This window comes from Macaca mulatta, chromosome 5 (assembly GCF_049350105.2).
Source record: "Macaca mulatta isolate MMU2019108-1 chromosome 5, T2T-MMU8v2.0, whole genome shotgun sequence".
Classification (NCBI taxonomy): Eukaryota; Metazoa; Chordata; class Mammalia; order Primates; family Cercopithecidae; genus Macaca; species Macaca mulatta.
In genome coordinates, this window is record NC_133410.1 from 52,817,149 (window position 1) to 52,843,889 (window position 26,741).

At 34.9% G+C, this 26,741-nt stretch overlaps 1 protein-coding gene across 2 annotated transcripts in view; it reads right to left on the reverse strand.

Moving 5' to 3' along the window:
* Positions 1-3,748: 3,748 nt before the first annotated feature.
* CFAP299 (cilia and flagella associated protein 299) overlaps positions 3,749-26,741 on the reverse strand; it is a 646,399-nt gene continuing 623,406 nt past the window's right edge. For both annotated transcript variants that reach the window (XM_015138434.3, XM_078002640.1), the window contains 2 exons: positions 22,998-23,127; positions 3,749-3,982 (listed from right to left, as the gene is read on the reverse strand). In XM_015138434.3, the coding sequence (XP_014993920.2) occupies positions 3,887-3,982; positions 22,998-23,127 (226 nt within the window). In that variant the 3' untranslated portion in view covers positions 3,749-3,886. The remainder of the gene's footprint in view (positions 3,983-22,997; positions 23,128-26,741) is intronic.

Below are 26,741 nucleotides of genomic sequence, written 5' to 3' on the forward strand. Positions count from 1 at the left end.
TCTGTGGAAGTTTGTTAGAGCAGACCTTGCAAACTAATACATTTCATAATCCTACTTAAATCTCCAACTAGTATTTACTATCAGTAAATTCAATTCAGAGGCTAACATAAAAATTACTTGTGATAATATAATTGACTTTTTAGTGCTTTAAAACTTGGCTTTAAATATAGGAATAAATTGTAAATATGTTTGATATTTGAAAATTTTTAAATGCCTTCATTTAAAAATAAGTAGTTAAATTTTAGAGAAGCTGGCATATTAGAATATAGAATATCTAACAGATAAGCCTTGCTATTCCCATTTAAAGTGTTATAATTGAATAATTGATTAAGACATGATTTTAAGTTTACATTTTATGTATTTATAAGCCATACTTTAATTTAATTAAGGAATACATTAGGCAAACATAAGAGTCATTATATTTATTTTATTAGATTTAAAATAGTCATTTAAATGATGGGAAGGCTTATTTTTAGGTAAAAATTTAAAATTCTTAGAAAATTAAATATAATAAAGTTTATAATTCAAATTTAAAATGTTCAAAGGAATTTAGTTAAACCATAGAAGGACCCATAGAAGTGATTGTTAAAATTTGGTCAAACCTATAGATAGAATAATAAAATTTATACATTATAAAGTATATGAAACTAGGGTTTTTTACTTATAAATTTAATAAGTCAAACATGTATTTTACCACCAAACATCTTGGACTAACAGAAAAGTTGTAAGTACACCACCAAGACCTTTTCCCATGAATTATTTACAAATAATCTACTGACATGATCCCCTTTGGATTCTCAAATCCTTCAGTGTAATTTCCTACATTTAAGAACATTCTGCTACATAACTACAATATAATAATCAAAATCAGGAAATAAATCTAACCACAATACAATCACCAAAATTGGAAAATAAATATTCTTATATTATTATCATTTAATCTTCAGAACTTTAAATTTTCACCATTTGGAAAAATTAAATTTTCACCAGTTGCCCCCAAATTCCCTTTATAGAATAAGGATCTACTTCAGAATCATGTATTGTATTTGGTTGTCATGTCTTTCTATCCTTCTTCAGTCTGGGACAGTTCCTCCTTTTAACCTTCACTATCATGACCTTGACACTTTTAAAGATTACAGGCCAGTTATTTTGAATAACATCCCTGGATTTGGGTTTGCCTGAGTTTTCTTTTGATTAGGTTCAGGTTATGCAACTTTGGAAGTACTATTACAAAGGGGATGCTATGGTCACCTGTTGCATCAGATAAGTCTTGCTCTTCCAATTTAAAATGTCATATTTGACAAATTGATTCAGACATGAATCTTATTTGCTAGGGCACGAATTCATTTTACTTCATTACTGATGATATTCTCTTTGATCATTTGCTGAAACTGGTGTCTTCCACCTATCTCCATTGTTTTCTCTATAATTAATAAATATTTTATGGATACTATGTAAACACCCTTTTTCTTATTTGACTTTCAATTTATTCATGTCTGTAGATCAGTATGGACTCACTGTTTCCTACTTTATCTCTTAATTATCATCATTTTGATGCCCCAGTGGTCCTATATTTGGCCAGTGGGTACCCTTCACATTGAGTTCTGTGATCCTTTTGATAAATTCCATTTGTTTTTGGAGAACTTTTTTACTTCTGGCACTAAAAGGTATTCCAGACTCTTGTATGTTCCCTGCTTCAGCCCCCAGATTAGTTGTTTCCCCAAAGATCCCCATTCCTGCTTGTTTTGGTGGAAAATGGTGTTAGGAATCTAAGGTCCTGGCACTAGGTATGCTCACTGATATTGGTGGGTGGCTGCTCCTGGGCTCTTTCAGTTAACAGCGTGAGACTATACATGCACATATATATATTCCATATCTGTTCTATATATTGTATATACTGAAAATTATGAGATCACCCTGATATACCCAATTCCAATGTAACACCACTCCACTCACCCTGCTTGGCATCTGACATATCGCGCCAGGCCATTGCCTTCCCCATGAGTACACCCTTGCATTTGAACTGTGACTTCCTGCCTTGGGCTCTACTAACCCCACACCTGAGCAGATTTCCACCACTTGTCCCCACCTAATTGCCTCAGTTCAAGGTTGTTTAAACGTATCTCAAAATAATAAGAGCTACTTATGACAAATCCACCACTAATATCATACTGAATGGGCAAAAGCTGGAAGCATTCCTTTTGAAAACAGGCACAAGACAAGGATGCCCTCTCTCACCACTCTCATTCAACAAAGTATTGGAAGTTCTGGCCAGGGCAATCAGGCAAGAGAAAGAAATAAAGGGTATTCAAACAGAAAGAGAGGAAATTGTCTCTGTTTGCAGATGACATGATTGTATATTTAGAAAATCCCATTGTCTCAGCCTCAAATCTCTTAAGCTGATAAGCAACTTCAGCAAAGTCTCAGGATACAAAATCAATGTGAAAAAATCACAAGCATTGCTATACACCAATAACAGACAAACAGACAGCCAAATCATGAGTGAACTCCCATTCACAATTGCTACAAAGAGAATAAAATACCTAGGAATACAACTTACAAGGGATGTGAAGGACCTCTTCAAGGGTAACTACAAATCACTGCTCAAGGAAATAAGAGAGGACACAAATAAATGAAAGAACATTCCATGTTCATGGATAGGAAGAATCAATATTGTGAAAATGGCCATAATGCCCAAAGTAATTTATAGAGTCAATGCTATCCCCATCAAGCTCCTATTGACTTTCTTCACAGAATTGGAAAAAACTACTTTAAATTTCATATGGAACCAAAAAAAGGCCTGCATAGCCAAGACAATCCTAAGCAAAAAGAACAAAGCTAGAGGCATCACGATACCTGAATTCAAACTATACTGCATGTTCCCACTCATAAGTGGGAGTTGAACAATGAGAACACATCGACACAGGGAGGGGAGCATCACACACTGGGGCCTGTTGGGAGATGGGGGTCTAGGGGAGGAATAGCATTAGGAGAAATACGTAATGTAGATGATGGGTTGTTGGGTGCAGCAAACCACCACGGCACCTATACCTATGAAACAAAACTGTATGTTTTGCACATGTACCCTAGAACTTAAAGCATAATAATTTAAAAAAGAAAATACATTAAAAATAATTAAAATATAAAATAAAAAATAAAAAGGTATTTTGAAACACTAAAAAAGGGAATTAAATTGAATGGGAAATAAAGAAGAGGAACCAAATATTAATTTTTAATAGAAAGTGGCCTTCAAATATTAATATCTTTTCTGCACAAAAGCCACCTGCAGGGCACATTAGGAAAAAGTGTTTTTTTCTATCATCGAGTCTTGAGTTTTCTAAAATCTTCTAGTTTCCTTTAGATTTCATTTCCTCAGCTTCGCTGTTTTAGGATTCATGTTATCCAAGCATATATGCATATTAAACACTTTCATTCATTTTATACATCATTTCATGGGATATCACAGATTTTACTTACTTGTTTGGTACTGTTTAAAACCTTGTATGCCAATTTGAGATCCCTTAACTAAGGTCAATATTCAATGATTTTAGCAGCTAGCACTGCCATATGGCAAAAGCTTGGTACATTCGATTTAGCAACAGGGGATTTTTTTTTTTTTTTTAATTCTGAGCTACATAATATGTCACCAATTTCCGTATCTTTGAAGTAGCACCAAAATTCTCTTCCATGAAATGTTGCAATCAGCTTAGAGCCTATCAGTATAATAAAAAGACAGTCAATATTACAGTTTTCTTTCTAATTTCTTTATTAACTTTATTGTTCTAATTTGCCTTCCAGCTACAGGGCTCATTTATTATTCTAATTTGCTCTGTCTATGGAATTTATTTAAATTTAGCAAATTATTAGGAAATTAACATGTTGGTACTTAAGTCTTCCTTCTGGAAATGTGGTCAAAAATGACAGCTTGTATGTAGAGTTCTGTCGGGATTGGGATTCTAGTAGAGTTGTCACCTGGCTGTGCCTAAAATACATAAATTACATTGTTAGTCAAGTCTATGGAAATACTTGGCCTTATTTTTATTATTATTATTTTTTGCTTTATATTGTAGAAAACAAAACTAACAAGTTTGTTTCCATGGAGATATATACATGTTTCCCCCTTAGTCTTTTTCTCAGGAGTGATGATAATTCCAATTAGGAGCTTTGAGGCCCTGGGTTGTGATATTGAAAATGCCCAGGATCAAAGCAGTGTCACAGGCTCATGCTTGTCTAGACTCTACTGAACCGCATGAGTCACTAACTTCAGAATTCCTAGCGAAGGCCTTTACAAACATGTGTGACTTCAGGGTAATAATTCAAAAAGAATCCTATCTTGATTTCAAGTTTGTCAAATAAAATGTCTCAAGTTTGGGATTGGTTTAGACCAGTGGAAGTGCCTGTCCGTGGTGGGTTTTACATAAAGCATCTTTCTTATCACTTTAAAAACTATTTGATCTGCTTTTTTTTCTTCCTTCAAATTACAACCTTTTAAAAGGATTTCATCCTTTTAAAAAAAATATTGGATAGCTTATCATACTGATAGGCTTCTAGAAAGCCTCTATGGAAATAAGTATTTGCTAATGTGGTATTGATAAGGGAGAAGAAAGAAGTTTGGGTAAAGCTGATGCTCAGAGGAGAAAAAATGATTCTAAAAGAGTTGCACAATATGTACAATTAGAAAATTTTAGTTACTAGACCTTTTGCATATTTGATGTAGGAAAGAATTATATTATTTGCTCTCTCTTCTATGAATAAATAATTAGAAATTTAGAATTGAAGATGAAGAGAAGCTTTGGTATTGCCTTTTCCATATGGTACTTAATTTCTTGTGTTCAACAAAAAAGTGGGTGTCCTGACTGTGCCCCCATCTAAGTTAGTTTTGCTTTTTATTGTTTTTGTGCTATTTTATAACTCTTTAAGTTGTATAAAACTGATAATAACAGAAAATATCTTGCCCACATAGATGCAAAATAATTCTGCCCAGTGGAATTCAATTAACCATTGCCCTGTATAGAGACCTATTTTGCAGCTATTTTATTTCAATTTTCCTTATTCCCTATACAGATATGTTCTCCTTTGAATTGGTTATAATATCTTACTGATTCCTTCTATAATTAATGAATTAAATGAAATCTTTTGAACATTTATGCTGTAGCTGCATGATAGTTATTTATACCCCTTTAAAAATTGTCTTGTAAATATTTTGGAGGTTCTTCTGCCAATAGTCAGTGGATTCCTCTGATAGATGAATAACCTATATGCTGGAGGAGGTTGTACCCCTGGGGGCTTAAACCCAGACTCCCAAAGGCAAATCCCCAGTGAGAAATTTAACTTTGTGGATCTTCTGTTTCTTTCTATATTTTCCTTTTTGGCTATTTTTGTGTTTTGTTTTTGTCTTTGCAGCTTTTACAATTGATATATTATTTCCTGCTGGTGACAGCAGTGATTCAGAACATTGTGGGCTAGCCGTTGTGATTTCTGTAAATGGATTAATGGATTAGAGAGATTTATTCTCCTTGTGTGACAGACAATAACCTTTTTTAAAGTATTTTATTTTTATTGGTTGTTATTTGTCTATTTTGAGCTCAAATTAAGACTCTTGCACCCATCACGAAAGACTACAATGCTTTGATATATGAACTGGTGATTTTTCTGTGTTTACTTTTGATATGTGGCTAATACTTAGATCTGAAGTTATAAGCAGTCTTGTGTCTGTGTGTCTAGATGCTTATAATTTAGAAAGACCTTTATCTCTTTTTGGATGAGTGCATAATATTTTCCTGTCTCTGGAGGGTAATGAATTAGGTTAAAATGTCTTCTAAATTAAAGAATCTCTGTTCTGATTGGCCTATAGAGTTCTTATATAAATACATTCTTTTTTTTTTTAAATTTATTTATTATTATTATACTTTAAGTTGTAGGGTACATGTGCATAACGTGCAGGTTTGTTACATATGTATACTTGTGCCATGTTGCTGTGCTGCACCCATCAACTCATCATTTACATCAGGTATAACTCCCAGTGCAATCCCTCCCCCCTCCCCCCTCCCCATGATAGGCCCCGGTGTGTGATGTTCCCCTTCCTGAGTCCAAGTGATCTCATTGTTCAGTTCCCACCTGTGAGTGAGAACATGCGGTGTTTGGTTTTCTGTTCTTGTGATAGTTTGCTAAGAATGATGGATTCCAGCTGCATCCAAGTCCCCACAAAGGACTCAAACTCATCCTTTTTGATGGCTGCATAGTATTCCATGGTGTATATGTGCCACATTTTCTTAATCCAGTCTGTCACTGATGGACATTTGGGTTGATTCCAAGTCTTTGCTATTGTGAATAGTGCTGCAATAAACATACGTGTGTATGTGTCTTTATAGCAGCATAATTTATAATCCTTTGGGTATATACCCAGTAATGGGATGGCTGGGTCATATGGTACATCTAGTTCTAGATCCTTGAGGAATCGCCATACTGTTTTCCATAATGGTTGAACTAGTTTACAATCCCACCAACAGTGTAAAAGTGTTCCTATTTCTCCACATCCTCTCCAGCACCTGTTGTATAAATACATTCTTATATAAATCAAATATTCATAAAATTCCAAAAATTAGGAAACTAAAAGTTATAGAATTTTAAATTGCACTATACTTAATAACTTATTTTTACAGAAACTCAGAAATGTTTTTAAAGTTTAAGTTCACATAATCACAGTAAATCTTTGGAAAACAAGACTAGTGTAATAATTTTGGTTCAAAATAAGCAGCTATGTTCTCTGATTTATCAGTGTTGGGTTTAATATAAACAACATTTTGTTCTACTTGGGTTTGTTTGTCTTAAACTTACTTAGGTCTACTAACTAACAATATGCCTACATAATATTTTAGATAATGAAAAGTATAAATTTATATTTAACTACATTGAATCATTATTCAGACAACTTTATTTCAACAGTAATCATGTTTTTTTTTTTTTTGTAGTTGTTGTTCTTTTAACAAATCAGCTTAAATATAGGTCCCAAGACCCTCAGATGTAGATATCGGTCTAAGACACATAACCTTAGACTGATATTAAGTTGAATTATACAATGAATACTCACTTGATATGTAGTTGACTTCTAACTAAGATAGGAAACCACAAATTTGATGCCTAATTATTAAGCATAATTTTAAGTTTATATACTTTTGCTTATATCCTATAGAATGTGTTTGCCTTTGGGTCCTGTTAATGAACGATTCATTTTGTCTCTTTGAAAAGGTATGTGTGTGGCTATTGAAAGTTGCCATATAAATTTTGCTCATCTTTTAAAATGCTTGTGGAAGACAGACAATTCTTAATTATCAGCCTCTAGTTTTCTTCTTGAAATAGAAGTCACTTGGGTAAAAGTCCTTTTAATATGAATAGTTAAGACTACACTGTGAGAATAGGGACAGACTGACACCACTGTCTATGTCCTTTTGTGTTTCAAAGAGAAAATAGTTTTGTCCTATTGTAGTTGTTTTGTAGTAGTATATAATAGTGGGGATATATAGAGTAGTGGTTTTCAGGCTTCCCTCCCATGATTTTCCCCATCTCAGAACCTCTGTACGATCTTGGGACTTACTAAGGACCCTAAAATCTTTCATTTATGTAGTTGATAACTGTTAATATTTTCCTTATTAAAAGTTGAAATTGAGAACTTTAAAAATAGTTACTGCTTCATTTGATCATAGTAATGACAAACATATTGAAGTTTTAACAGAAATAACATTTGAGGATTAATATAAAAACGGATCCCCTGAAAACTGCAGTTATATGAAAAAGCAAAATGAAGAGCAAATTTTGGAAATATATTTTACTTGCCTTAATTCATAATACCTGAGTGTGAAAAGAAGCTTTGAGATGTGCTACAATTTTCGTAAAATTTGCCCAATCTTGATGGGCTTGCTTTCCTAGCTTACTATTTGCCTACTACGTGAAAGATTTTTTTTTTTTAGCTTCCTATGTAATCTGCCTAGATAGATAGCAAAAATTATGTCTAATAAAAATAATTTTCTGTGCTTTATATTGAATTTGTTACATACCTGATTATTTAAGGAAAAGAATGCAAAGAACAGTTTCCTCACATATAAAGAGCTAAGGTTCTTTACAACCATGTTAATGTATATGTTTATTTTTAAATATTTTATTGTTTTAAGTATGTACTTAAACTGTTAACTCATTGTTACTTCTCTGGTACCCTGATCTTATTTTAATCAAATGTCCAAATGTCCTCTATCGTTTTTTCTGATTTTTGCCATTCATAATCGGATCTTAAGTATAGAAAAAATTAATAAAACAGTCAGGATATCTTTTACACTTAAAACTATCTCTGAGATTTCCCAGATGGCCCTTCAAAAATATCACAAAGAGTTATTCCTTCACCTTTGCAAAGAGGTGCTAAAAATAATTAGTTTTGTTTGTGGAATTCCTTGGGAAGAATTTTCAAATCAGAAGACTGCTCAGCCTTACTTATGTAAGTTGAATAGGCATAATATTATTAACAATATTTCAGAAATTTTGTATGCTTTATGCGAAGTTCCTGAATTTTTTTTCATTGCCGTTTCCAGTTTACTTGTTTTTAACCTAAGGAAAAATAATGATTATAACTGTTGGAAATATTTCCATCAGGTTTTTCTATATTTATCAGAGTTGTAGCAGTGTTTTGCCTAATGACATTAGACAACACTAGTATAATGTTATCAGTCATAATTTCAGTTACTGTTTAAAAAATACAAATGTTTAGGCGTTACGTACACTTACCTAAATTTCTTTACTTGGTTTCTTGTATTAACAATTATGTTTTAGTATTATCTATGTCTTATCTCTATCTCAAGACTTCTTCCTCTGTAAAATTATTTTCATTCATTTTTTGAATCTGATATATCTTTCACAGACTTCTTTGAAAATAGATTTAATCACCATCCTTAGAGATATTTGTCTAATTGTCTTTTGCAGTGGCTTTATTATCATTGTTTTGCATACCACAAAAAGAACTAAATTTCCTTGTCTGTTGCATTATTCTTACTATAAACTCTCATCAGACTGCTCACGTTGGAAAATTATTAGTAATCAGTCCACAACAGTCATTTTAGGTCCCTATAGTTTATTGATAGTACTGTTTTACTCTGCTGCTTCCCTGAAGTTTCTCTTCCAGGTTATAGTCCAGAATTTATGTCTTTAACAAAGAACTGTCTTAGAACCTCATGGAAGATAACTACCAGGTACTTTAATTATTGACATTTCAAAGCTGAGCTGACATTGGTTAGACAGCTTTCAGATTGCACCACGAGTGGACTGAGTCAGGATTTCCAGGACCCATTTTAGGCCAAAGCAGAGGGCTGCATATGATGCACAAGATTCAGCGGACTAGGAATTAAAATTGTAATAAGACTAAATGCAGTGATGAGAGAATTTTCTTACGGTTATTCATTTGGGATATTGTTGATGTTCTCTTAATGTTTCATTTTTCAGATATATAAGAACACCCTTTCTTCTTCTTCTTAAGAAATCTGTAACCCATAGAAATTTAGTAGAATCTACTTTATAAAATGAAATGAAACATTTGAAAATGACATGTGATTTTCATTTATTCCTCTAGGACTCAGAAATTCTTATTGAGTCTTTTTACTTTCCATGTCCATTTAGTAATCCGCATCAGTTCAGTAAGAAGTTGTCATCCTTTTTACCAGGATGTAATTGTACAAACTGTAAAACCAAAGCCTTCCCTGTAATGTCATGTTTGTAAATAATGTTCATTGAATCACATAGAAAGAGCTACTTTTAAGGAATTAAGCTCGACTTGACTTATGGAGGTAGTATTTACAAAGATCTTCCAGACAAACTGGTCTATTTATTGGCTTTAATGGTCGAGAATATTGTATACTATGTACAAGTTATCTTGAGATATTTTGGGACTTTTAGAAGAGAATAATTTACCCAAAGTTACAGGTTTTATAGGTGAAATATTGTGGACAGAGTTTCTTGGATTTAGTTTTCTAGCAGCAGGATGACAAATAATAGAGGTACTTAAAAGTCCAATTTGAGATTCCTTACGAATACTTCCAGACAGAATTTAATTTAGTATTTGTTCAAAATTGTATAGCCTTAGAATTTACAACACAAACTTAAGGTGATCTATATGGTAAAATAACACTTTTGCGACACCTATATAAACGGTAAGGCAAACCTAATAAGACTAGCTGCATTTTATGATCAAGAATAATCTTTCCAAAATTATTATGATAAAAAGAAGGAAGGAGACAGACTGCCAGGGAAACTTGTGAGAAACTTTGAAATGGGCAAAAAGTCAAACAATGGGTATCTTGACTACTCACTCATTTAGGTTTTCTTATTTATGATCTTTATTACAATTCTGCAAATTTTAGAAATTTGATAATAATTCAAATAATTATTGTCTGTAGTAATGCAAAGTAGTTGTGCTCAGTAGAATACAATGGATTTTTGCATTGACCCTTTTTTATTTATTTGAAATTTATTTAAAAATCTGTTTATTCCCTTTTTATGTCTCTGCTCTTTGAATTCTCTGGAATCAGTTGTAATACCTTACTGGTCCCTCATTAATTAATGAGTTAAAAATATTTGCCACATGCTCACTGTATAGCTGTATGAGAATGATGATTCTATCTTCTTTTAAAAATTGTTTCTTAATAATGTATAAAAAGAGTGCTAAAAACAGTCACACATACACAACAGCAACAGCAAACGATGTAACTGGCTGAGAAAATTCAGCACTTAGAAAGCTCTTCCTTCAAATTCATGGCACTGTAAGGAGCTGTGAAAAGATTACTGTCTGAAACCATTAGTGGGTCCCAGGAGAGATGGGACTCCAAGCCAAGAATAAAATATGGGTAAAACAAGACATTGGAATAAGAGCAACAGTAAAAAGTTACTAAAAAATAATAATTGATGGAACAAAAGAAGACGACTCTAACCTTATTCTACCCAAATCCCAGAAGAATTACAGATTTAAATGTATCAAAAGAACCATAAACAAATTTAGAAGAAAATATATGTAACTATTTTCCTGATTGTAGTATAGGAAATCTTTTTAAATATAGAAGCAATGAAAGCAATCAGAAGGAGAAATCAGTAGTTAGGACCATAGAAAAATTTAAAAATTTTGCATGCCAAAACAATTGTGAACTTTAAAAGATATATAAGCTGTGGCATGTCACTAAAAATATGAGAGCCAAAAGTTTTTTACCCTCTACATATAGAATACTTTAAAATTTTATTTTAAAATTCCCACTAAAACCCTACAGGAAAGTAGGTAGACGGCATTAACAATTGTAGAAAAAAAGGAGACTGGGCATGGTGGCTCAAGCCCATAATCCCATTAATTTTGGTGGCCAAGGCAGGAGGATCACTTGAGGTCAGGAGTTAGAGACCAGCCCGGGCAACATACTGTCTCTACAAACAACAACAACAACAACAACAAACAACAAAAAACAACTTAGGCATGATGATTAGTGCTTGTGGTCCCAGCTACGCCAGAGGCTAGGGAAGGGGGATGTGCCGGGTGGAACTGGGATCATTTGAGCCCAGGAGTTCTAGGCTACAGTGAGTTATGATTGTGCCACTGGACTGCAACCTGTGACAGAGCAAGATGCTGTCTCTAAAATAAATATGTAAATAAGAAATATTATATACTAGCATGCATATAAAATAAATGTTCATTTCCAATAGTAGTAAAAATGCAAATCTAAATGACTCCAAACAAATCTGGACTGTGAAATTAACAAAGTTAAAAAAGTATGCAAAATAAATAGAGCATGGAAAATGGGACACTTAAACAGCTCAGATATAACTGTAAATTGACATGGTCTAACTGCAAAGCAATTTGACAATATGTATCTAAAGCTTTACAAAATACGTATATTTTGATTAAGCAATTTCCATTTTAGAAATCTGTCCTAAGCAGGGGTAAAATCAGAAACTTGGTTGTAGAGAGTTGTTAATTAAACTGGAGGGAAAGCAGAAACCAAACTAAATTTCCACAAGTGGGAAATTCTTATCAACTGTGAATAATTCAAAGGACAGAATATTATCTACTTTTTTTTTTTTTTTTGAGATAAAGTCTCATTCTTTCACCCAGGCTGGAGTGTAGTGCCATGATCTATCTCAGCTCACTGCAATCTCTGCCTCCCAGATTCAAGTGATTCTTCTGCCTCAGCCTCCCAAGTGGCTGGGATTACAGGTGCACGCCACCATGCCCAGATAATTTTTGTATTTTTTTTAGTAGAGATGGGGTTTCATCATGTTGGCCAGGCTGGTCTCTAACTCTTGACATCTAACTCTGCCTCAGCCTCCCAAAGTGCTGAGATTACAAGTGTGAGCCACCGCACCTGGCCAATCTACATTATTTTCAATTTGCTTTTTTCAGTTAATAGTGTATCTTGAACATCTACACCAATCCATCAACATCACTAAAAATGGCTTTAACTTTTTAAACTGCTACATACTCTTTCTTTGTTCGCATGTATCATAATTTATTTAACCATTGCCTGATCATGAACATGCAGATTATTTCCAATTTTTAACTCTTGCAATGCAAAATGATTATTCTTTTAGAGTTTTCATGGTATCTAAGGTAATACACTACTAGGAAGCAATTTTCAGTCATTGTGCACCTACTCCTTGGCAGGCATTTTAAACACATTCTCTCATTTAATCTTCACAACTGTTTGTAAATGACAGTAAAATTTTAGATTTTTACAGATGAGAAGACAGAGGTGAAGTGCTCAAAGGGGTGAAGTAATTTTCCCTAATCACAAAGCTGACAAGATCTCTGTACCTTCGACTCATTCTAAGTATTGCTCCTCTTAAGAGCTTTGCCGTGCCTGAGCCCTGGTGGCCATTTCTCAGTCCCTTCCAGCTTTTTCTGCTTGTTTCTGCTTTCAACTGCTCCAAAGTATTTTAGAGAATCCTCAGGTCTTGAAGAATTGTCAAGTGGGATTTATTAAGGTACTCAGGCAGGTCTTTGAATAACCTAAAATACGAATACAATTATATTACTCTGTATATGGCCATGTGTGTTTTTTTGGTTTTTTTTTTTTTTTTTTTTTTTTTTTTGAGATGGAGTCTTGCTCTGTCGCCCAGGCTGGAGTGCAGTGGCGCTATCTTGGCTCACTGCAACCTCCACCTCCCGGGTTCACGCCATTCTCCTGCCTCAGTCTCCCGACTCGCTGGGACTACAGGCGCCCGCCACCACACCTAGCTAATTTTTTGTATTTTTTAGTAGAGATGGGGTTTCACCGTGTTAGCCAGGATGGTCTCGATCTCCTGACCTCGTGATCCGCCCGCCTCTGCCTCCCGAAGTGCTGGGATTACAGGCGTGAGCCACCGTGCCCGGCTGAAACTTAACAGATTTTTAAAATAAGTTGTTTTTCTCCCCAAATTAAGAACCTATTCCCCTGGAGCAACCTCATATACTTATGAGGTAGTTTTCTGACCTACCAAGTTGGGGCTGACATTTTTGTTCATTTAACTGTGTTTTTCTTTTTCACTCAGGGCCACTAATGTACATGCTAAAGATATCCCAGCCAGCAATAACCACTTAAAAGTTATCAACATGAGATTTTTCTTTCTTACTAATGGTCTTGGTCACTATTCATGCTATTGTATTCCATATTCTAATAAACTTCAACTCTCACTCTGCTTTGGGATTTCAATTTTTGAGAAATTATGAGTATTTGCTGGGAGTGGTGAATGGCTGAGAAAGAGTCATGGGAGTTAACTACTTGTTCAACTGTTGAGGCCCAGGAAAAAAACATGCTTTTTCTTTGAACTAGAAATAATCCCTCAACTGTGGTCTTGCACCTGCAATGACACCATGCCTGACTCATGTGTTTTCTGATGCCTGCTTCTGTGTTATTAGTTATCAGGATTTTAAGATCATAGAGGAAACAATTATTTTGTTCTTATTCAATCATTTCATCTTGCCAGGAAATTAACTTCTATTCTCTTCCGTACTTCTTGATTTGCGGTAATACATTTTGTGAGAAAGTGAGCATGAACTGTGTATAAAGATCTCTTCCTCAAATCTCTCCATCCTTGTATTCCTAGGCCATATGGGTCCCTTTTACTTTTGGCATCATGTTTGATTAGGCTGCTCTTGGAATTAAAAGCTTAAAACAATATTTTTTCTTTGTCATGTATGCTTTATTGGGATATGTACCTTTCTTTTCATTGCATATATTCAGCTCAGATGATGGAGGCTTATCATTTATACTCTCTTATTACTAAACATTGACATGTATCTATTTATGTATATGTATAAAATTCAAAATTAAAAAATATATATGTATTTTTTTCTTTCGCATAGCTTACGTTTCTTGTGTTACAGTTCATATATGAGTTCATGCACTGGACACTTATGAACAATGTACTTATCTCTGGGGGTTGTTCCTTAAATACTGCATATAAAATTAAAGTCAGTTTTTCAGGTCAAGTGGAGGACATGACATTTAAGTTTTAGGAGTTTTAATTCATAAAAGCCAAGCTCTGTTATATAATTTTAATGTATTCCTCAAGGCCATTGATTTTAGCAGTAGTTAGTTGAGTAAATACTTAATTTATATGTGGTGGGCTTTCAGTTCAGATATACCAGGTGATTACCCAGAGGAGAAAATGTTTAAAAGCTACTTAGTATGTGGGTGTTTTAGGGCTATAATCAACCAAACATTCAGAAATTTGGGTAGCAAAACCAGAAAGTTGGCAAGGCCTCAGCTTTACTTAATAACTGCGACTGTGCCACAGTTAAAAAGCAGCATTTATAGGAGGCCCCCAAGGGAAATCCAGGGGCCAAAAAAGTGGTGTTGGTGATTCAGTAGATATCCCCTGCCCCACTGGCCCAACATTAATTTAGTTTTGTAGTACAGTTTGCAGAAACATTTGAGACGTTGAGGAAGCCATAACCTTGTTTAAAACTTATTCTACTCAGCTTTTTGTTTGTTTGTTTTTCAAAAGGGATTATATGTAGCTCCTCCTGTTAAAAGGCAGATTTTAAAACTGAGGACCTTCACTGAAGGGCGAGGTTCCAAGAGATTAAATTGGAACCATCTGCAGATAGGATGTAGAAATGTTATGGGCCTCCATTTTGAGAAGATCAATTTCAAGGCTGTGATAGGTTAGGATTTTAGGATCTGGGAGGCAAGGGAAATGAAGAGCAGTCAACAACCTCGGAAGCAGAGGTGGCATTAAGCAGGTAATGAACACCTTTCCTACTAATAGTAGCAAGTGATTGGGTGGGGGTTGCCTGAGAGGGCAAAACAGAGGAGAGAGGAGCTCTGAGAAGCTGTTGCTAGAATCTTCCTCTAAATTAAAAAAAAATGCAGAAACAAAAATGGGTGATTTTATTAGTTGAATTTATTTTTAATTTTAAACTTTATGTGCTAGCCTTTTGCTCAGAGAAAAAGAAAGAATTTGACATATTTGTTTTTAGCATCTGCACAATAATAGATAACAGTAACTACACATGTTTTAAAAAAAATAATAAAGTAATTGCCACTCTCATTTACCCATGCACCTAGCACATTGCCATTACCCTGTACAAATTACTATTTACCCTCAAAAGTTCCTCAAAGAACCCTGAGTGATAATTCATTTATCCACCTACCTAGGCAGAAAAGTACCAGAGTCAATAACTCTGGTAGTTTTTAGCTAAAAATAGGTTTAGCTCTACATATGTTTTCAGTGCCTAAGACCCTAAAATATTTTAAGTTAACCTCATTTTTTTAAGAATTATTTTTGGCCCTACCATTCATTTTCTTTAGCAAATATTTAATATTTCAATTTATTCATCCCACAGATGTTTACTAAACACCTACCATGTGCGGGCATGGTGCTAGCCCTGGTGATACAATGGCAAAATGTCCAGAAAGGGTTCCTGCCCTACATTTGACAGTTTATGCTTTACAAGTTTCTGTCATGTGTATTGTTTCATTTGAGCCTCTAGGCAAACTCACTTCACAAAATGAAGTTCCATGAGGCAGTAATAGCAAGAATGCGTAAAACCCCCCAACCCCTTGCCCACTCTCTGGTCCTCATAATGATCCAAATAAGAAGCAAAAATAGCAGTGATGGTGATTTATTAGCAGAAGCATTTATTATCAGAAGCATTGTATCTCATTACACAGCACTCTTTGGTATATGGTCTGTGCTTTCTAGTCTGTGTGCAGTCCTGGGAATGTGTAATTTCAATGACTTAAAGTTAACACTGTTGCATTACAACATATTTTAAATGAATGAAGTGATTGCTTTATGCACATACATTAAGGTGAAGCAACAGCTAAGACAATAGTACTGTGTAAAGCAGTGGATATAAAATCCAGCTAATCTTTAGGGCTACCTGAAGAGGCTTTTAAAAATAGAATTTGCTGGCCCTCACCGTAGATGGATTCAGTTTGATACCTAAGGGAAGAGCCTGGAGTTCTCTGATCAGTGAATTTGAGAAAGAGAGAGGAAGAGGAAATGCTTTTCTGAATTAATAGGAATTGCTCCTAGTCAAGCCAGGGCAAGCTGGATACTGATAAAGAGTTCTTGTGATAATAGACTACATGCCAAAGTAGCTCGTTATTATGTTTGAACAATTGTGAACAATTTTCACATAGAGGAGTCTGGGCTTAATAGTCAGGAGTATTGATACAAAAAGAACAAAGAAATAAATCCTGCTAAGTCCATGCACAGTCCACATTGCACATGCCTTCCAAACTTTGTGACATTCAGCATGGATCCAGAAAGTTTTATTCTATAACATTGTTTTTTGTTTCACTGATGTCCCATATTCAATAGAAACTATGCCTCTCTGAGATCTTTTTCATATGTCTTTTAGTTTGCTAGTTTAGTTATCAGTGATTTACCAAGCAACTATATTCAAGATGTACTCTACTGGACAGTAAATAAGATAACAAAAAGAGATCTTGCCCTATAAATTTTCATATTTTTAATATAATTGATTTTCTTTTGAATTCTAAAAGCATGCCGATGAAGTTTATCCAACAGAACAGTCACATCACATCCTTTCAAAATGGATTATGCATTTTCATACTTAGAAATTTTGATTCTAAGTCATTGTGACACAAGTAGTACTGAATCTCCTTGAGGTCTATAGAACGGCAAAAACTAATTAGATTTTGCTCCACTTGTGTAGTTTAGTTATTCTCTCAAGACTTTTCTGACATGACTCTCCTTCCTACACCTTTGTCTCAACCCTTGTGAACCACTAGAATCACCCAGGGTATTTTTGAAAAGTACCAGTGCCTAAGCCTTCCACCCAGATCAGTTATCCAGCCTTCTTGAGATGAGGCCAGGCATCATATATTCTAAAGCTTCCTGGGTGATTCTGATATGTGATTTGTGCTGACAGCCTGTCTGTAGCCACAAGGAGGTCCTCTGCCTTCCCTCACAGGCTCATGTTTTGTGCTCCCATGCCTTTGTGCATGATTTTCCTTCCTATCAGAACACCTTTCCTCTCCAGTCCTCACGTCCTCACCATACCCACCCTTCCGGACCCAGTTCAGATGCTATCTCTTTCATTAACTTGGTTTTGAACATCCATGGTCCAAAGTACATTCTGCCTCCCCCGAATTCTTACAGAACTTTTTCTGTCCTCTCAGGTTGCTTTCTAGCTTGCCATTTCTATGTGCATATTTTCCCACCCACTCACCAGTTAACCTGTAAGCTTTTTAGGAAAAGAAATCTACCTTTCAGATTCACCTTTATACTTCATAGTTCTCAACAGTTGTCAAGGAAACATCAAATGAGGAAGAGGGGGGTGAAGGGAAGAACACAGAGGTGGCAGACATCCATCCAGCTCACCTGTGTGCTCTATACCCATCCAGCAATACTGTCTCTCTCCTCTGTCTCACACACACGTTCTCTCTCCCTCTCTTTTCTGAGTACTGGGGGAGAGTGAGGTCTCTCAAAAAGTTTTCTAGATAGATATACATAATCTAAGTTCTATCTGTACATGAATGATCTGGTAGTTGCAATATTGAAAGCATTAGCTCGAAATTTGCCAACTACAGCAGGACCTCTACTTCCAGTCCTTTTTACTTTTCACCTGGATTACTGTTACTCTGCTTGTCTTCTCCAGTTTTTCCTCCCTCATCGGTACTACTGTACACCTTCTAACATTAAAGCCTAACTTTCATCCTGTTATTTATCTGCACAAGATGTTTGGCATATTTCCCCATTTCCTCTTAAGTCCAGTCCAAGATCTGCCTCAGTCCTGCAGTCAGTTTCTGATGACCTCTCCAGGCTTAATTCCCACTTCACTCTTTCAAGCCAATGCAGAAGCCAGACTGAACTATTTGGGTTTTCCCTTGTCTGTTTTACACTTGTGAATCTTATCTTGGGTAATAGGTTTAATTCCTGATATTGACTGCCTTTCCCTCCTTATGTGTTCAATTCTCCCCTGTCTAGTTCAATTTCTAATCATCCTTTAAGTCCCCACTAAAAGTTTCCTTCCTCTATTATCACTTAACATTATCTCCAATGCTCTCCCTTCACCATTCCTTTCCACTAGCTCCTGTCCCCAGATCAAAAATCATCTCTTCTTCCACTGAATTCCGAAAGTATTTCTCTCCTGTGCAATGTACCACTTTTTGCCTTATACTGCAGTGATGTTTTGACTTATTTTCCTGAAAACACTAAGAGCACTTAAAGGGCAAATACTGAAGTTTTGCTTATCTTCACCTCCCCATGTGTTTCATAATTTTAAGCTTCATTGATGGTTTCTACTAATAATTAACTGTTGACTGTGAGTGAGTCATTTAATCTGTTGAAGTCTGTTCATAAATCAAAATCATGTTCTAATTCAATAGTCTTAATTTGAGATAGTTTAAATTACATACTCCTGGGACTGCACAAGAAGGTATAAAAGCATAGACCAAAATAGATATTTCTGCATAGTTGCTACAAAATCTGATTTCAGCAATAAATTCTTGCATTTTTGTGACTTATTTGTGTTAGTATAGAGGGAAATGACTATACCCATATCTGCTATCACTGCTGTATCAAATAACTAACATAATTTACTCATTAACTTTTAATTAGTGTAGCACTATTACTATTATTATGGTTGTTATTATTGCTTTTGGAGGGAAGGATCTATTCAATCATCAATTTAATGAACATTTATCAAATATTCATTAGCAAGGCATTTTTCCAGGTGATGGCCTCTCAGAAATGGGAAATGAGAAAAGCTGGTGTAACCAAGAAATATATATACTTTTTGTTGTAACTATTATATACAATCGCTCTCTTTCTCTTTCTTGCCTTATTAGTGGTTCATGCCAGTTTTAGACCACTTATGCTACGGTAAGAGTCAAAGCAAACTATCCCATGGTTGGTGTTTTTTAAAAGCCAAAAAAAAAAAAAAAGCCTATTTAAAAAATTTGTCCAGATAATATATTGGACAGAGTGCAAAGTGCTTCCATTTAATTCTTCTAAAGATAATACACTGGAAACATTTTGGTGGGTGTGAATCACTCAAACAAGCATTCTTCACTCAAAAATAGAAACTTGGCTTATTTGTTCCAGATGTTATACAGCTGCAGGGAAGTTAAAGCCAGTGGTCCTGTTTTCAATGCAACCAAACTCTTATTGCATTTGGAATTTCTTAACCAATGAACTCATATTACTTGTTGTAAGACCTGTACAAGTTTCTTTTTCCACTGTTACCATTCCCAAACAACTGCCTTTTCGTGGGAAACATACTTCAGAATTAACGAGTCCACATCTGTGTTGGACAAAGTAAACACATCCTGTTTATCACTGTTTCCACCTTTAATTGATCTTGACCTCTTTAATTTTAAGTGTAAAGTATTTCAAAGAGGGTACATGAAGGAGAAGAAAAGGAGAGCTGAGTTGGTCTTACAGTATTTTACAGCTCTTTAACTACTGGATTTATGAGATGTTCACCTTAGGAAGGATTTCAATAAAAATTGCTAAGAAAAATATTGAGTATAAAAATGTAATTTCTATCAATATGTATTAGTAGTTATTAAAGTAACTAGAGATACTTATTTTGGTTATTTCTTGGTTCTTCCTCAGGTCTATAAGAAATTTTATGTTGGATGCATGAAACACAAAAGATCTTGGATCTTTGAAGAGAGAATAAGTTAAGAAATTTTGTAGCCATGTACAATACATCTTGTCCACAATAATTAAAATATATAAGTGTTTTTCTACTTTTTTTTGAGAATAGAATGCCAGATGTTTTTAGACTATTGACTTTTTATGGAGATTTCCCTCAAATTGCAGTTCATGAACAACCTGTAGCAGAATCACACTGGCTGCTTATTAAAATATGTACTTCTGGTCCCAGTTGAGGCAGAATCTCTACAAATTGGGCCTGGTACTTTAAAGGAACTCTAGAGATCAGAAAGAAACAAAACAAACAACAACAACTACTACAAAAACCCTCTATCTTCTAGTTGTGACCACTAAAACCCAGGGAAGTTAACTGAATTTATCAAGGTCATGCAGCCAATTAGTAGTAAAGCCTAGGAGTCTGTTTACTAATGCTGAGACCAACATTTCTTTTCATAAGTCTACTATTAATTTTTACTTTCCATAAGATAAAATTAAAATTTAAAGAAATATATGTATCCAAATGTTGTTGTATGTCTTGCCTAATAATTCTTACTCTTACCACTCATTAACCAAATGCTTGCTCTTTATTCAAGAGGTGGAAAAAAATTTCTTCAAATGTATCATAAAATCTAATCAAAATCTTTCAGAAAAAAAGAGACAAATGTTATATGTCATGTTGAAATCTCATGGTTGACTACTTTGGAAGTTTGAGTTTTAGTTAAAATTATTTCAACCATGTTTAAGCAACAGTTCGCATTCAATAATGATTCCCCAAAGACTGTAAAAACTACAAATCATGACATGCATTCTTGAAATATGCCATTAGTTAAAATACAGCCCTAAAATAGTTTAAATATGATGTCATTCAAAATTGATTCAAATATTTGTTTTGCACATCTTAACAAGCGTGTTCATAATTTAAAATCTTTTCTTATTTATATAGTTTAGACTTCTAAGGAAATGACTCTGGAAATGCTATTTATTAAGTTTTCTGTACTTTGTCCCAACTGATCTCATTTTGACACCCATAAGTAAAGAAGAACCACTAGAGAGAAGGTATGTTGATAAACTATTCTGGTATAGATTCATAATAAATACAGTCCTAAAAACTCTCTGATCCAGTACTTCATTTCACTAATGAGAAATCTGAGACCAAAAAAGAGTATTGTTATTTTGAAGGAGATAGCATTGTGTTAGAACCTGCTAGTTGTCTACTTAAACCTCTCTTCTCCCTGTCTCAGAATACCTGTTTTTAGCTGGGTGCATGGTCATTTGAATTAAGATTGTATTTCCCAGCTTTGCATGTAGCTAATCATCTCCATAAGACTAACTTCTTACAATGGAACATAAGTGAACGTTTGTGCGGTAGCTTTTTGGAAATTCCCTTTAAAGGCATCAGGGGAATGTTCTTTGTACCCTCTCAACCCCATCCATGCATTATGTTTTGAATGTGGTTGTTTTGGCTGGAGACCTATTTTGGCCCAAGAACATGAGGATTACTCTGGCCCAGATGACTGTGGAGCTGTCATTTAAACCTTGGACTGTCACTATCTACACTTACATGTGGAAGAGAAAGCAGCTTCTATCCTGTTTAAATTACTACCTAGGCATTTCTGATATTTGTAGCTGAATCTCATTTCAGGTAATCATCTATTTCTTGCTACAGAATTTTGGTCATGAATTCTTTAAACACATGGTTATTTAGCCTTTTTTTTTTTTTTTTTTTTTTTTGACAGAGTTCCACCTCCCGGGTTCAAGCCATTCTCCTGCCTCAGCCTCCTGAATACCTGGGATTACAGGCATGCACCAGCACACCTGGATAATTTTGTATTTTTGGTAGAGATGGGGTTTCTCCATGTTTGCCAGGCTGGTCTCGAACTCCCAACCTCAGGTGCCCTGCTCACCTCAGCCTCCCAAAGTGTTGGGATTACAGGTGTGAGCCACTGTGCCTGGCCTATTTAGCATTTTTTATGTACAAGGAACTGTACTAAGTGGATATGAAATACAGATTGGATTTTTGACTTTGGTTTTCTAAAAATTTTTGGAAAAGTTTTTATAACCTTTGGCCCATCCTTGTCCATATTCCATGTGTATCACACAATTTTTATTTATTTTATTATGAAAGAAACTTTCTTGCTTTTGGAGTTTATACTGATGCTTTCATGTGAATCATAGTTTTCAAAATTTAAAAATAACAACAAAATGAAACCCACCGATACAAGTCAAACACATAATGACTTCAAGCAAAGTTTCAACTTCCATCCCTAGACATATGAAAAATCATAATAAAAAGTCATGATTCAAATGCAGTCTTTGAAAATATGCAAGATGTAAATATTTATCTTTGAACAAATTCAAAATACCATGGGACGTGTCTTTAAAATATTTAAATAAAAGTGTTTTCCAAATTAACACTTAGAAGTACATTAAGAACCAAACCATTTTTAGTGTTGGTCACATACACAGAGAGGTATTAGAATTCTGAGTACAAATGTAAGGTGAGAGTCTCCCTTCTTTAAATGACCCTCCTCCCCACTAACAGTAACAAGTGGCTGGACATCTCCAGTATCGGGGGAAGCACATGCGCGGCCTACTGGCTCCCTGGTGCAATTCTATGCTAGGCATGGAGAAGGGTTTCCACTTGTGAGTTCTATTTAAATTCCCCCTAAACTCTTTCTTATTAATTTCTAATAATTTATGAAGCTATGGAGTGGTTTTTAAAAGGTAGTACATGCTCTAAGTTTCAAAGTGCTATTTCCTTTCTAAATTTAACAACTTAAGAGTGTCAGATACTTAACAGATTTTTTGAATAGTGGCAGAAATACAATAACAGGTGAAGAGATACATAAGTGTGAAAGAGGAATTACCTTTGGGTCCACATTGAGAATTTTTCTGTCTCTTTTGTATCTGAAAAGTAAGCCTTCTGGATTATCAGCAATCACTTGATAGTTGGGACTTGAATTACAAACAGCAATATCAGCGTCCCAGTTGTAAAAGCTATAAAAATAAACATGTATTAGGAATTAAGATGTATAATGCATGAAATTGATAAATATAGTTTAAGAACTATTTGAGGAAGTTCAGTCATAAGATAAGTGGGGAACAAACCTGCCATACAACCATGTAGAACACATTTGAGATGAAAATTCTTGCACAAGAGATTACATTGGGTTATTCTCAAATCATTTAGACACATATATATGATGGTTTTGCATGATTTTCTGGACACAGAAGACCTAGGGCCTATTACAGTACTATTACATTCCCAGGAAGTCAAGATGAAAATTGATGCAATTTAAGGCTATTTGTTCTAGTGCAGGTTCTTCGGGGTATTAAGAGACTGTTTACTGGAAGAGAGAGCACACTAAATCACCTCTTTCATTCAAAACAATTCCAAATAAATTCATTTCTTTCAGGCTCCATTTTTTCCCTCAATAATATGTTTCTCAGGGAGTGAGGAAACTATTTATGTTTGAGTGGTTACCGTGGGCCACACATGAGGTAATCTATGCTATCACAACCCCCATATGAAGTTGCTCTCATTTTATGGACAAAGCAAAAAGACTAGGGGAGGTCAGATAGCATCATTAAAGTCTTGAAACTAATATGCCACAGGGCTAATATTTCAACCCAAATTTGTCTGTTTCAAAGCACACATATGCACTTTCTATTTTTCAATATTGCCTTCAAGCATTTGATATTTATTTACTGAGATGGAGTCTTGCTCTGTATCCAGGCTGGAGTGCAGTGGCGTGATCTCGGCTCACTGCAACCTCCACCTCCTGGGTTCATGCAATTCTCCTGCCTCAGCCTCCCGAGTAGCTGGGACTACAGGTGTGCGCCACCACGCCCAGCTAATTTTTGCATTTTTAGTAGAGATGGGTTTTACCATGTTGGTCAGGATGGTCTTGATCTCTTGACCTCATAATCTGCCCACCTCGACCTCCCAAAGTGTTGGGATTACAAGGGTGAGCCACCATGCCTTGCTTATTTCATTTTTATATTTTGTATGGAAACTTCCTATTTGTTCTACATTCTGTTTTGTACTTACTTGTCAGAATTGAATGTAACACTGTCATATGAGTTGAAAGAATCCTCAATATATTTATACTTTCTTACATATCTTGTAAAATATAAAATAAAAATCTACTTATTTTTATTTATCTTATTCCTACTAACACATTTCTAATATATATTTGCTTTTAAAATGATGGTTACAGAAATAACATAAACCAGGGTGCCTCTCAAATGTTCGTAATGTTTATTTTTAATGATATTCTTCAGATCCTGTTTCTAGGTTTTTTTGCCCTCTATTACTCCCTTTCTTTTTTGAAAAGAGTAAATTTCATTGTTTAAGCTCACTGAATTATATTGTTTTCTGAGGCATCATTATTACCACTTTCATATCATTACCTAAAAGTGCAATGTTTACCCTCAAAATTTTCAATACTTAGAAAAGATTGATTGTATAGATCATATATTTATATCACTGGGAGGGGGGCATATCAGTGAGAAAAAATTTTCTTCCCCTACTACCTTTTCTATGGCCCGGACATAGAATGTCTGCCCTACTGAGGCACAGAGTAAGAAAAAGTAATTTTCCAAACATCTTTGTCTGTTTAGTCAATTCTCCCTAAGAAAACAGGAATGACTATGTGATTAGTGAATTGAGAAGAAGTGTCCATTCACGGCCTTTTAGGCCCTCAACTTAATAAGCCTTCACAAGCGAAGTTTAAGATGGCAGGCTCAGCCCCCAGTGGAGTGATGGCAGGGGATGAGTCTGTAGCATTGGCAGTCAATTCAGTGGATGAGTCTGTAGCATCAGGAGCCAATTTGACTATGCACCCAAGCTGGATTTTCCAATTCAGTTTAATTCATAATGAAAAAGATAATTTGATATCCATCCTACTGACTATTCAGTTAGGATATTGCCAAATTGGAGTGGGGGACATGGGTGTGATTTTTAACTTTACATATATTTCTACCTCAATAATTATTTATGAGATATATAGATATAGATAATTCTACCAAAATACTTGAGTCAGAGATGTGCTTAGAGTGGCATGGTTTATATCACACATTCCTATCTTGTTGCTCAGACCCCAAACTAAAAGTCTTATTGAAGTCCAGGAAGATTTTATATAAATGTTTTTTACACAACAAAAGTAAATTTGTATAGCACATGGTTCTTTTGATGAAGATATTTTGGTTGTTTCATTAATACTTTTGTTCTCCTAAGCAGAGATAGAAACCAGGCTTTATTTCACATGCCAATTATAGTAGCTGATAATTATTAATATTTAAGAAAAATTAATAATTACCTAATAATGGTCATGTGCTAGGTACTATTATAAGTCTAATGAATCTATTATGTCATTTAATCTTTTCACCAAATCCATGGAGTAGGTATAAAATATCCATTTTATTCATGTAGAACTGACAGGAAAATGACATCACTTGGATTCCAATATTAATGACTGACTCCAGAGCCTGCACTGACTAATACATGTACTCTTTGTCCCACACACTACTGGTTGTGACTACACTACCTAAAGCTCTGTAGCATATATGACTGCTGATCAAAATACAAATTTTCAAATTTTTCTTGGTAGACCTCCAGACTACAACTATAGTCTCTCTTGCAGTGTAGCCATGTAATAGAAATTTAGTCAATGGAAAAAAGGGCAAAAGTGCTATTTGCCACTACTAGCCTGGGCCCATCAAAACCTTCCATGTTCTTTTTCCCATCCAGCTAGCTGAAATGAAGATGATAAATTTGAAAGCCATTGACATGGTTTGGATCTGTGTCCCTCCCCAAATCTCATGTTGAATTGTAATCCCCAGTGTCGGAGGTGGGGCCTGGCAGGAGGTGATTAGATCATGGAGGCCTATTTCCTTCTTGGTACTGTTCTTACGATAGTGAGTGAGTTCTTGTGAGATCTGGTTGTTTAAAAGTGTGTACACCTCCCTCGTCTCTTTCTTCTTCCTGCTCCAGCCATGTAGAGTGCCTGTTCCCACTTTGCCTTCCGCTATGATTGAAAGCTCCCTGAGACCTCCCCAAAAGCATGTGCCGCCATGCTTCCTGTACAGCTTGCAGAACCATGAGCCAATTAAACCTTTTTTTTTTTGATAAACGACCCAGTGTCAGATGTTTCTTTATAGCAGTGCGAGAACAGATGAATACAGCTGTATGTGAAAGATATTTGGACTTTGGAGAAACGTAAGGACAAAAGAGTTGAGCTAGTTGAGAAAAATCTCTATTTAATGATTTCCTATGACATCTAGGTTGCTTTAAATCCATGAAATTTTCAATTAAACAAGCATTTAACTAGTACCAAGTATATTCCAGTTAGGTCCTATAATTACGGTTTCTACGAAATAAAACATGTTCCTGGGAAACAGTGGTCTAGCACAATGTTTCTTAAACTGAGATCCATGGCAAATTTCTGGCAGTGTGAATTCTCTCTGAGCAGTTTAATATATGTAAAATATAAATATAGTCAGCCCTTTGTATTCCACAGCTATGGAATAAAAACCCTTGATTAAAAATATTTGGGAAAAAATGTGTCTTTACTGAACATGTACAGGTTTTTTTTTGTCATTATTACCTA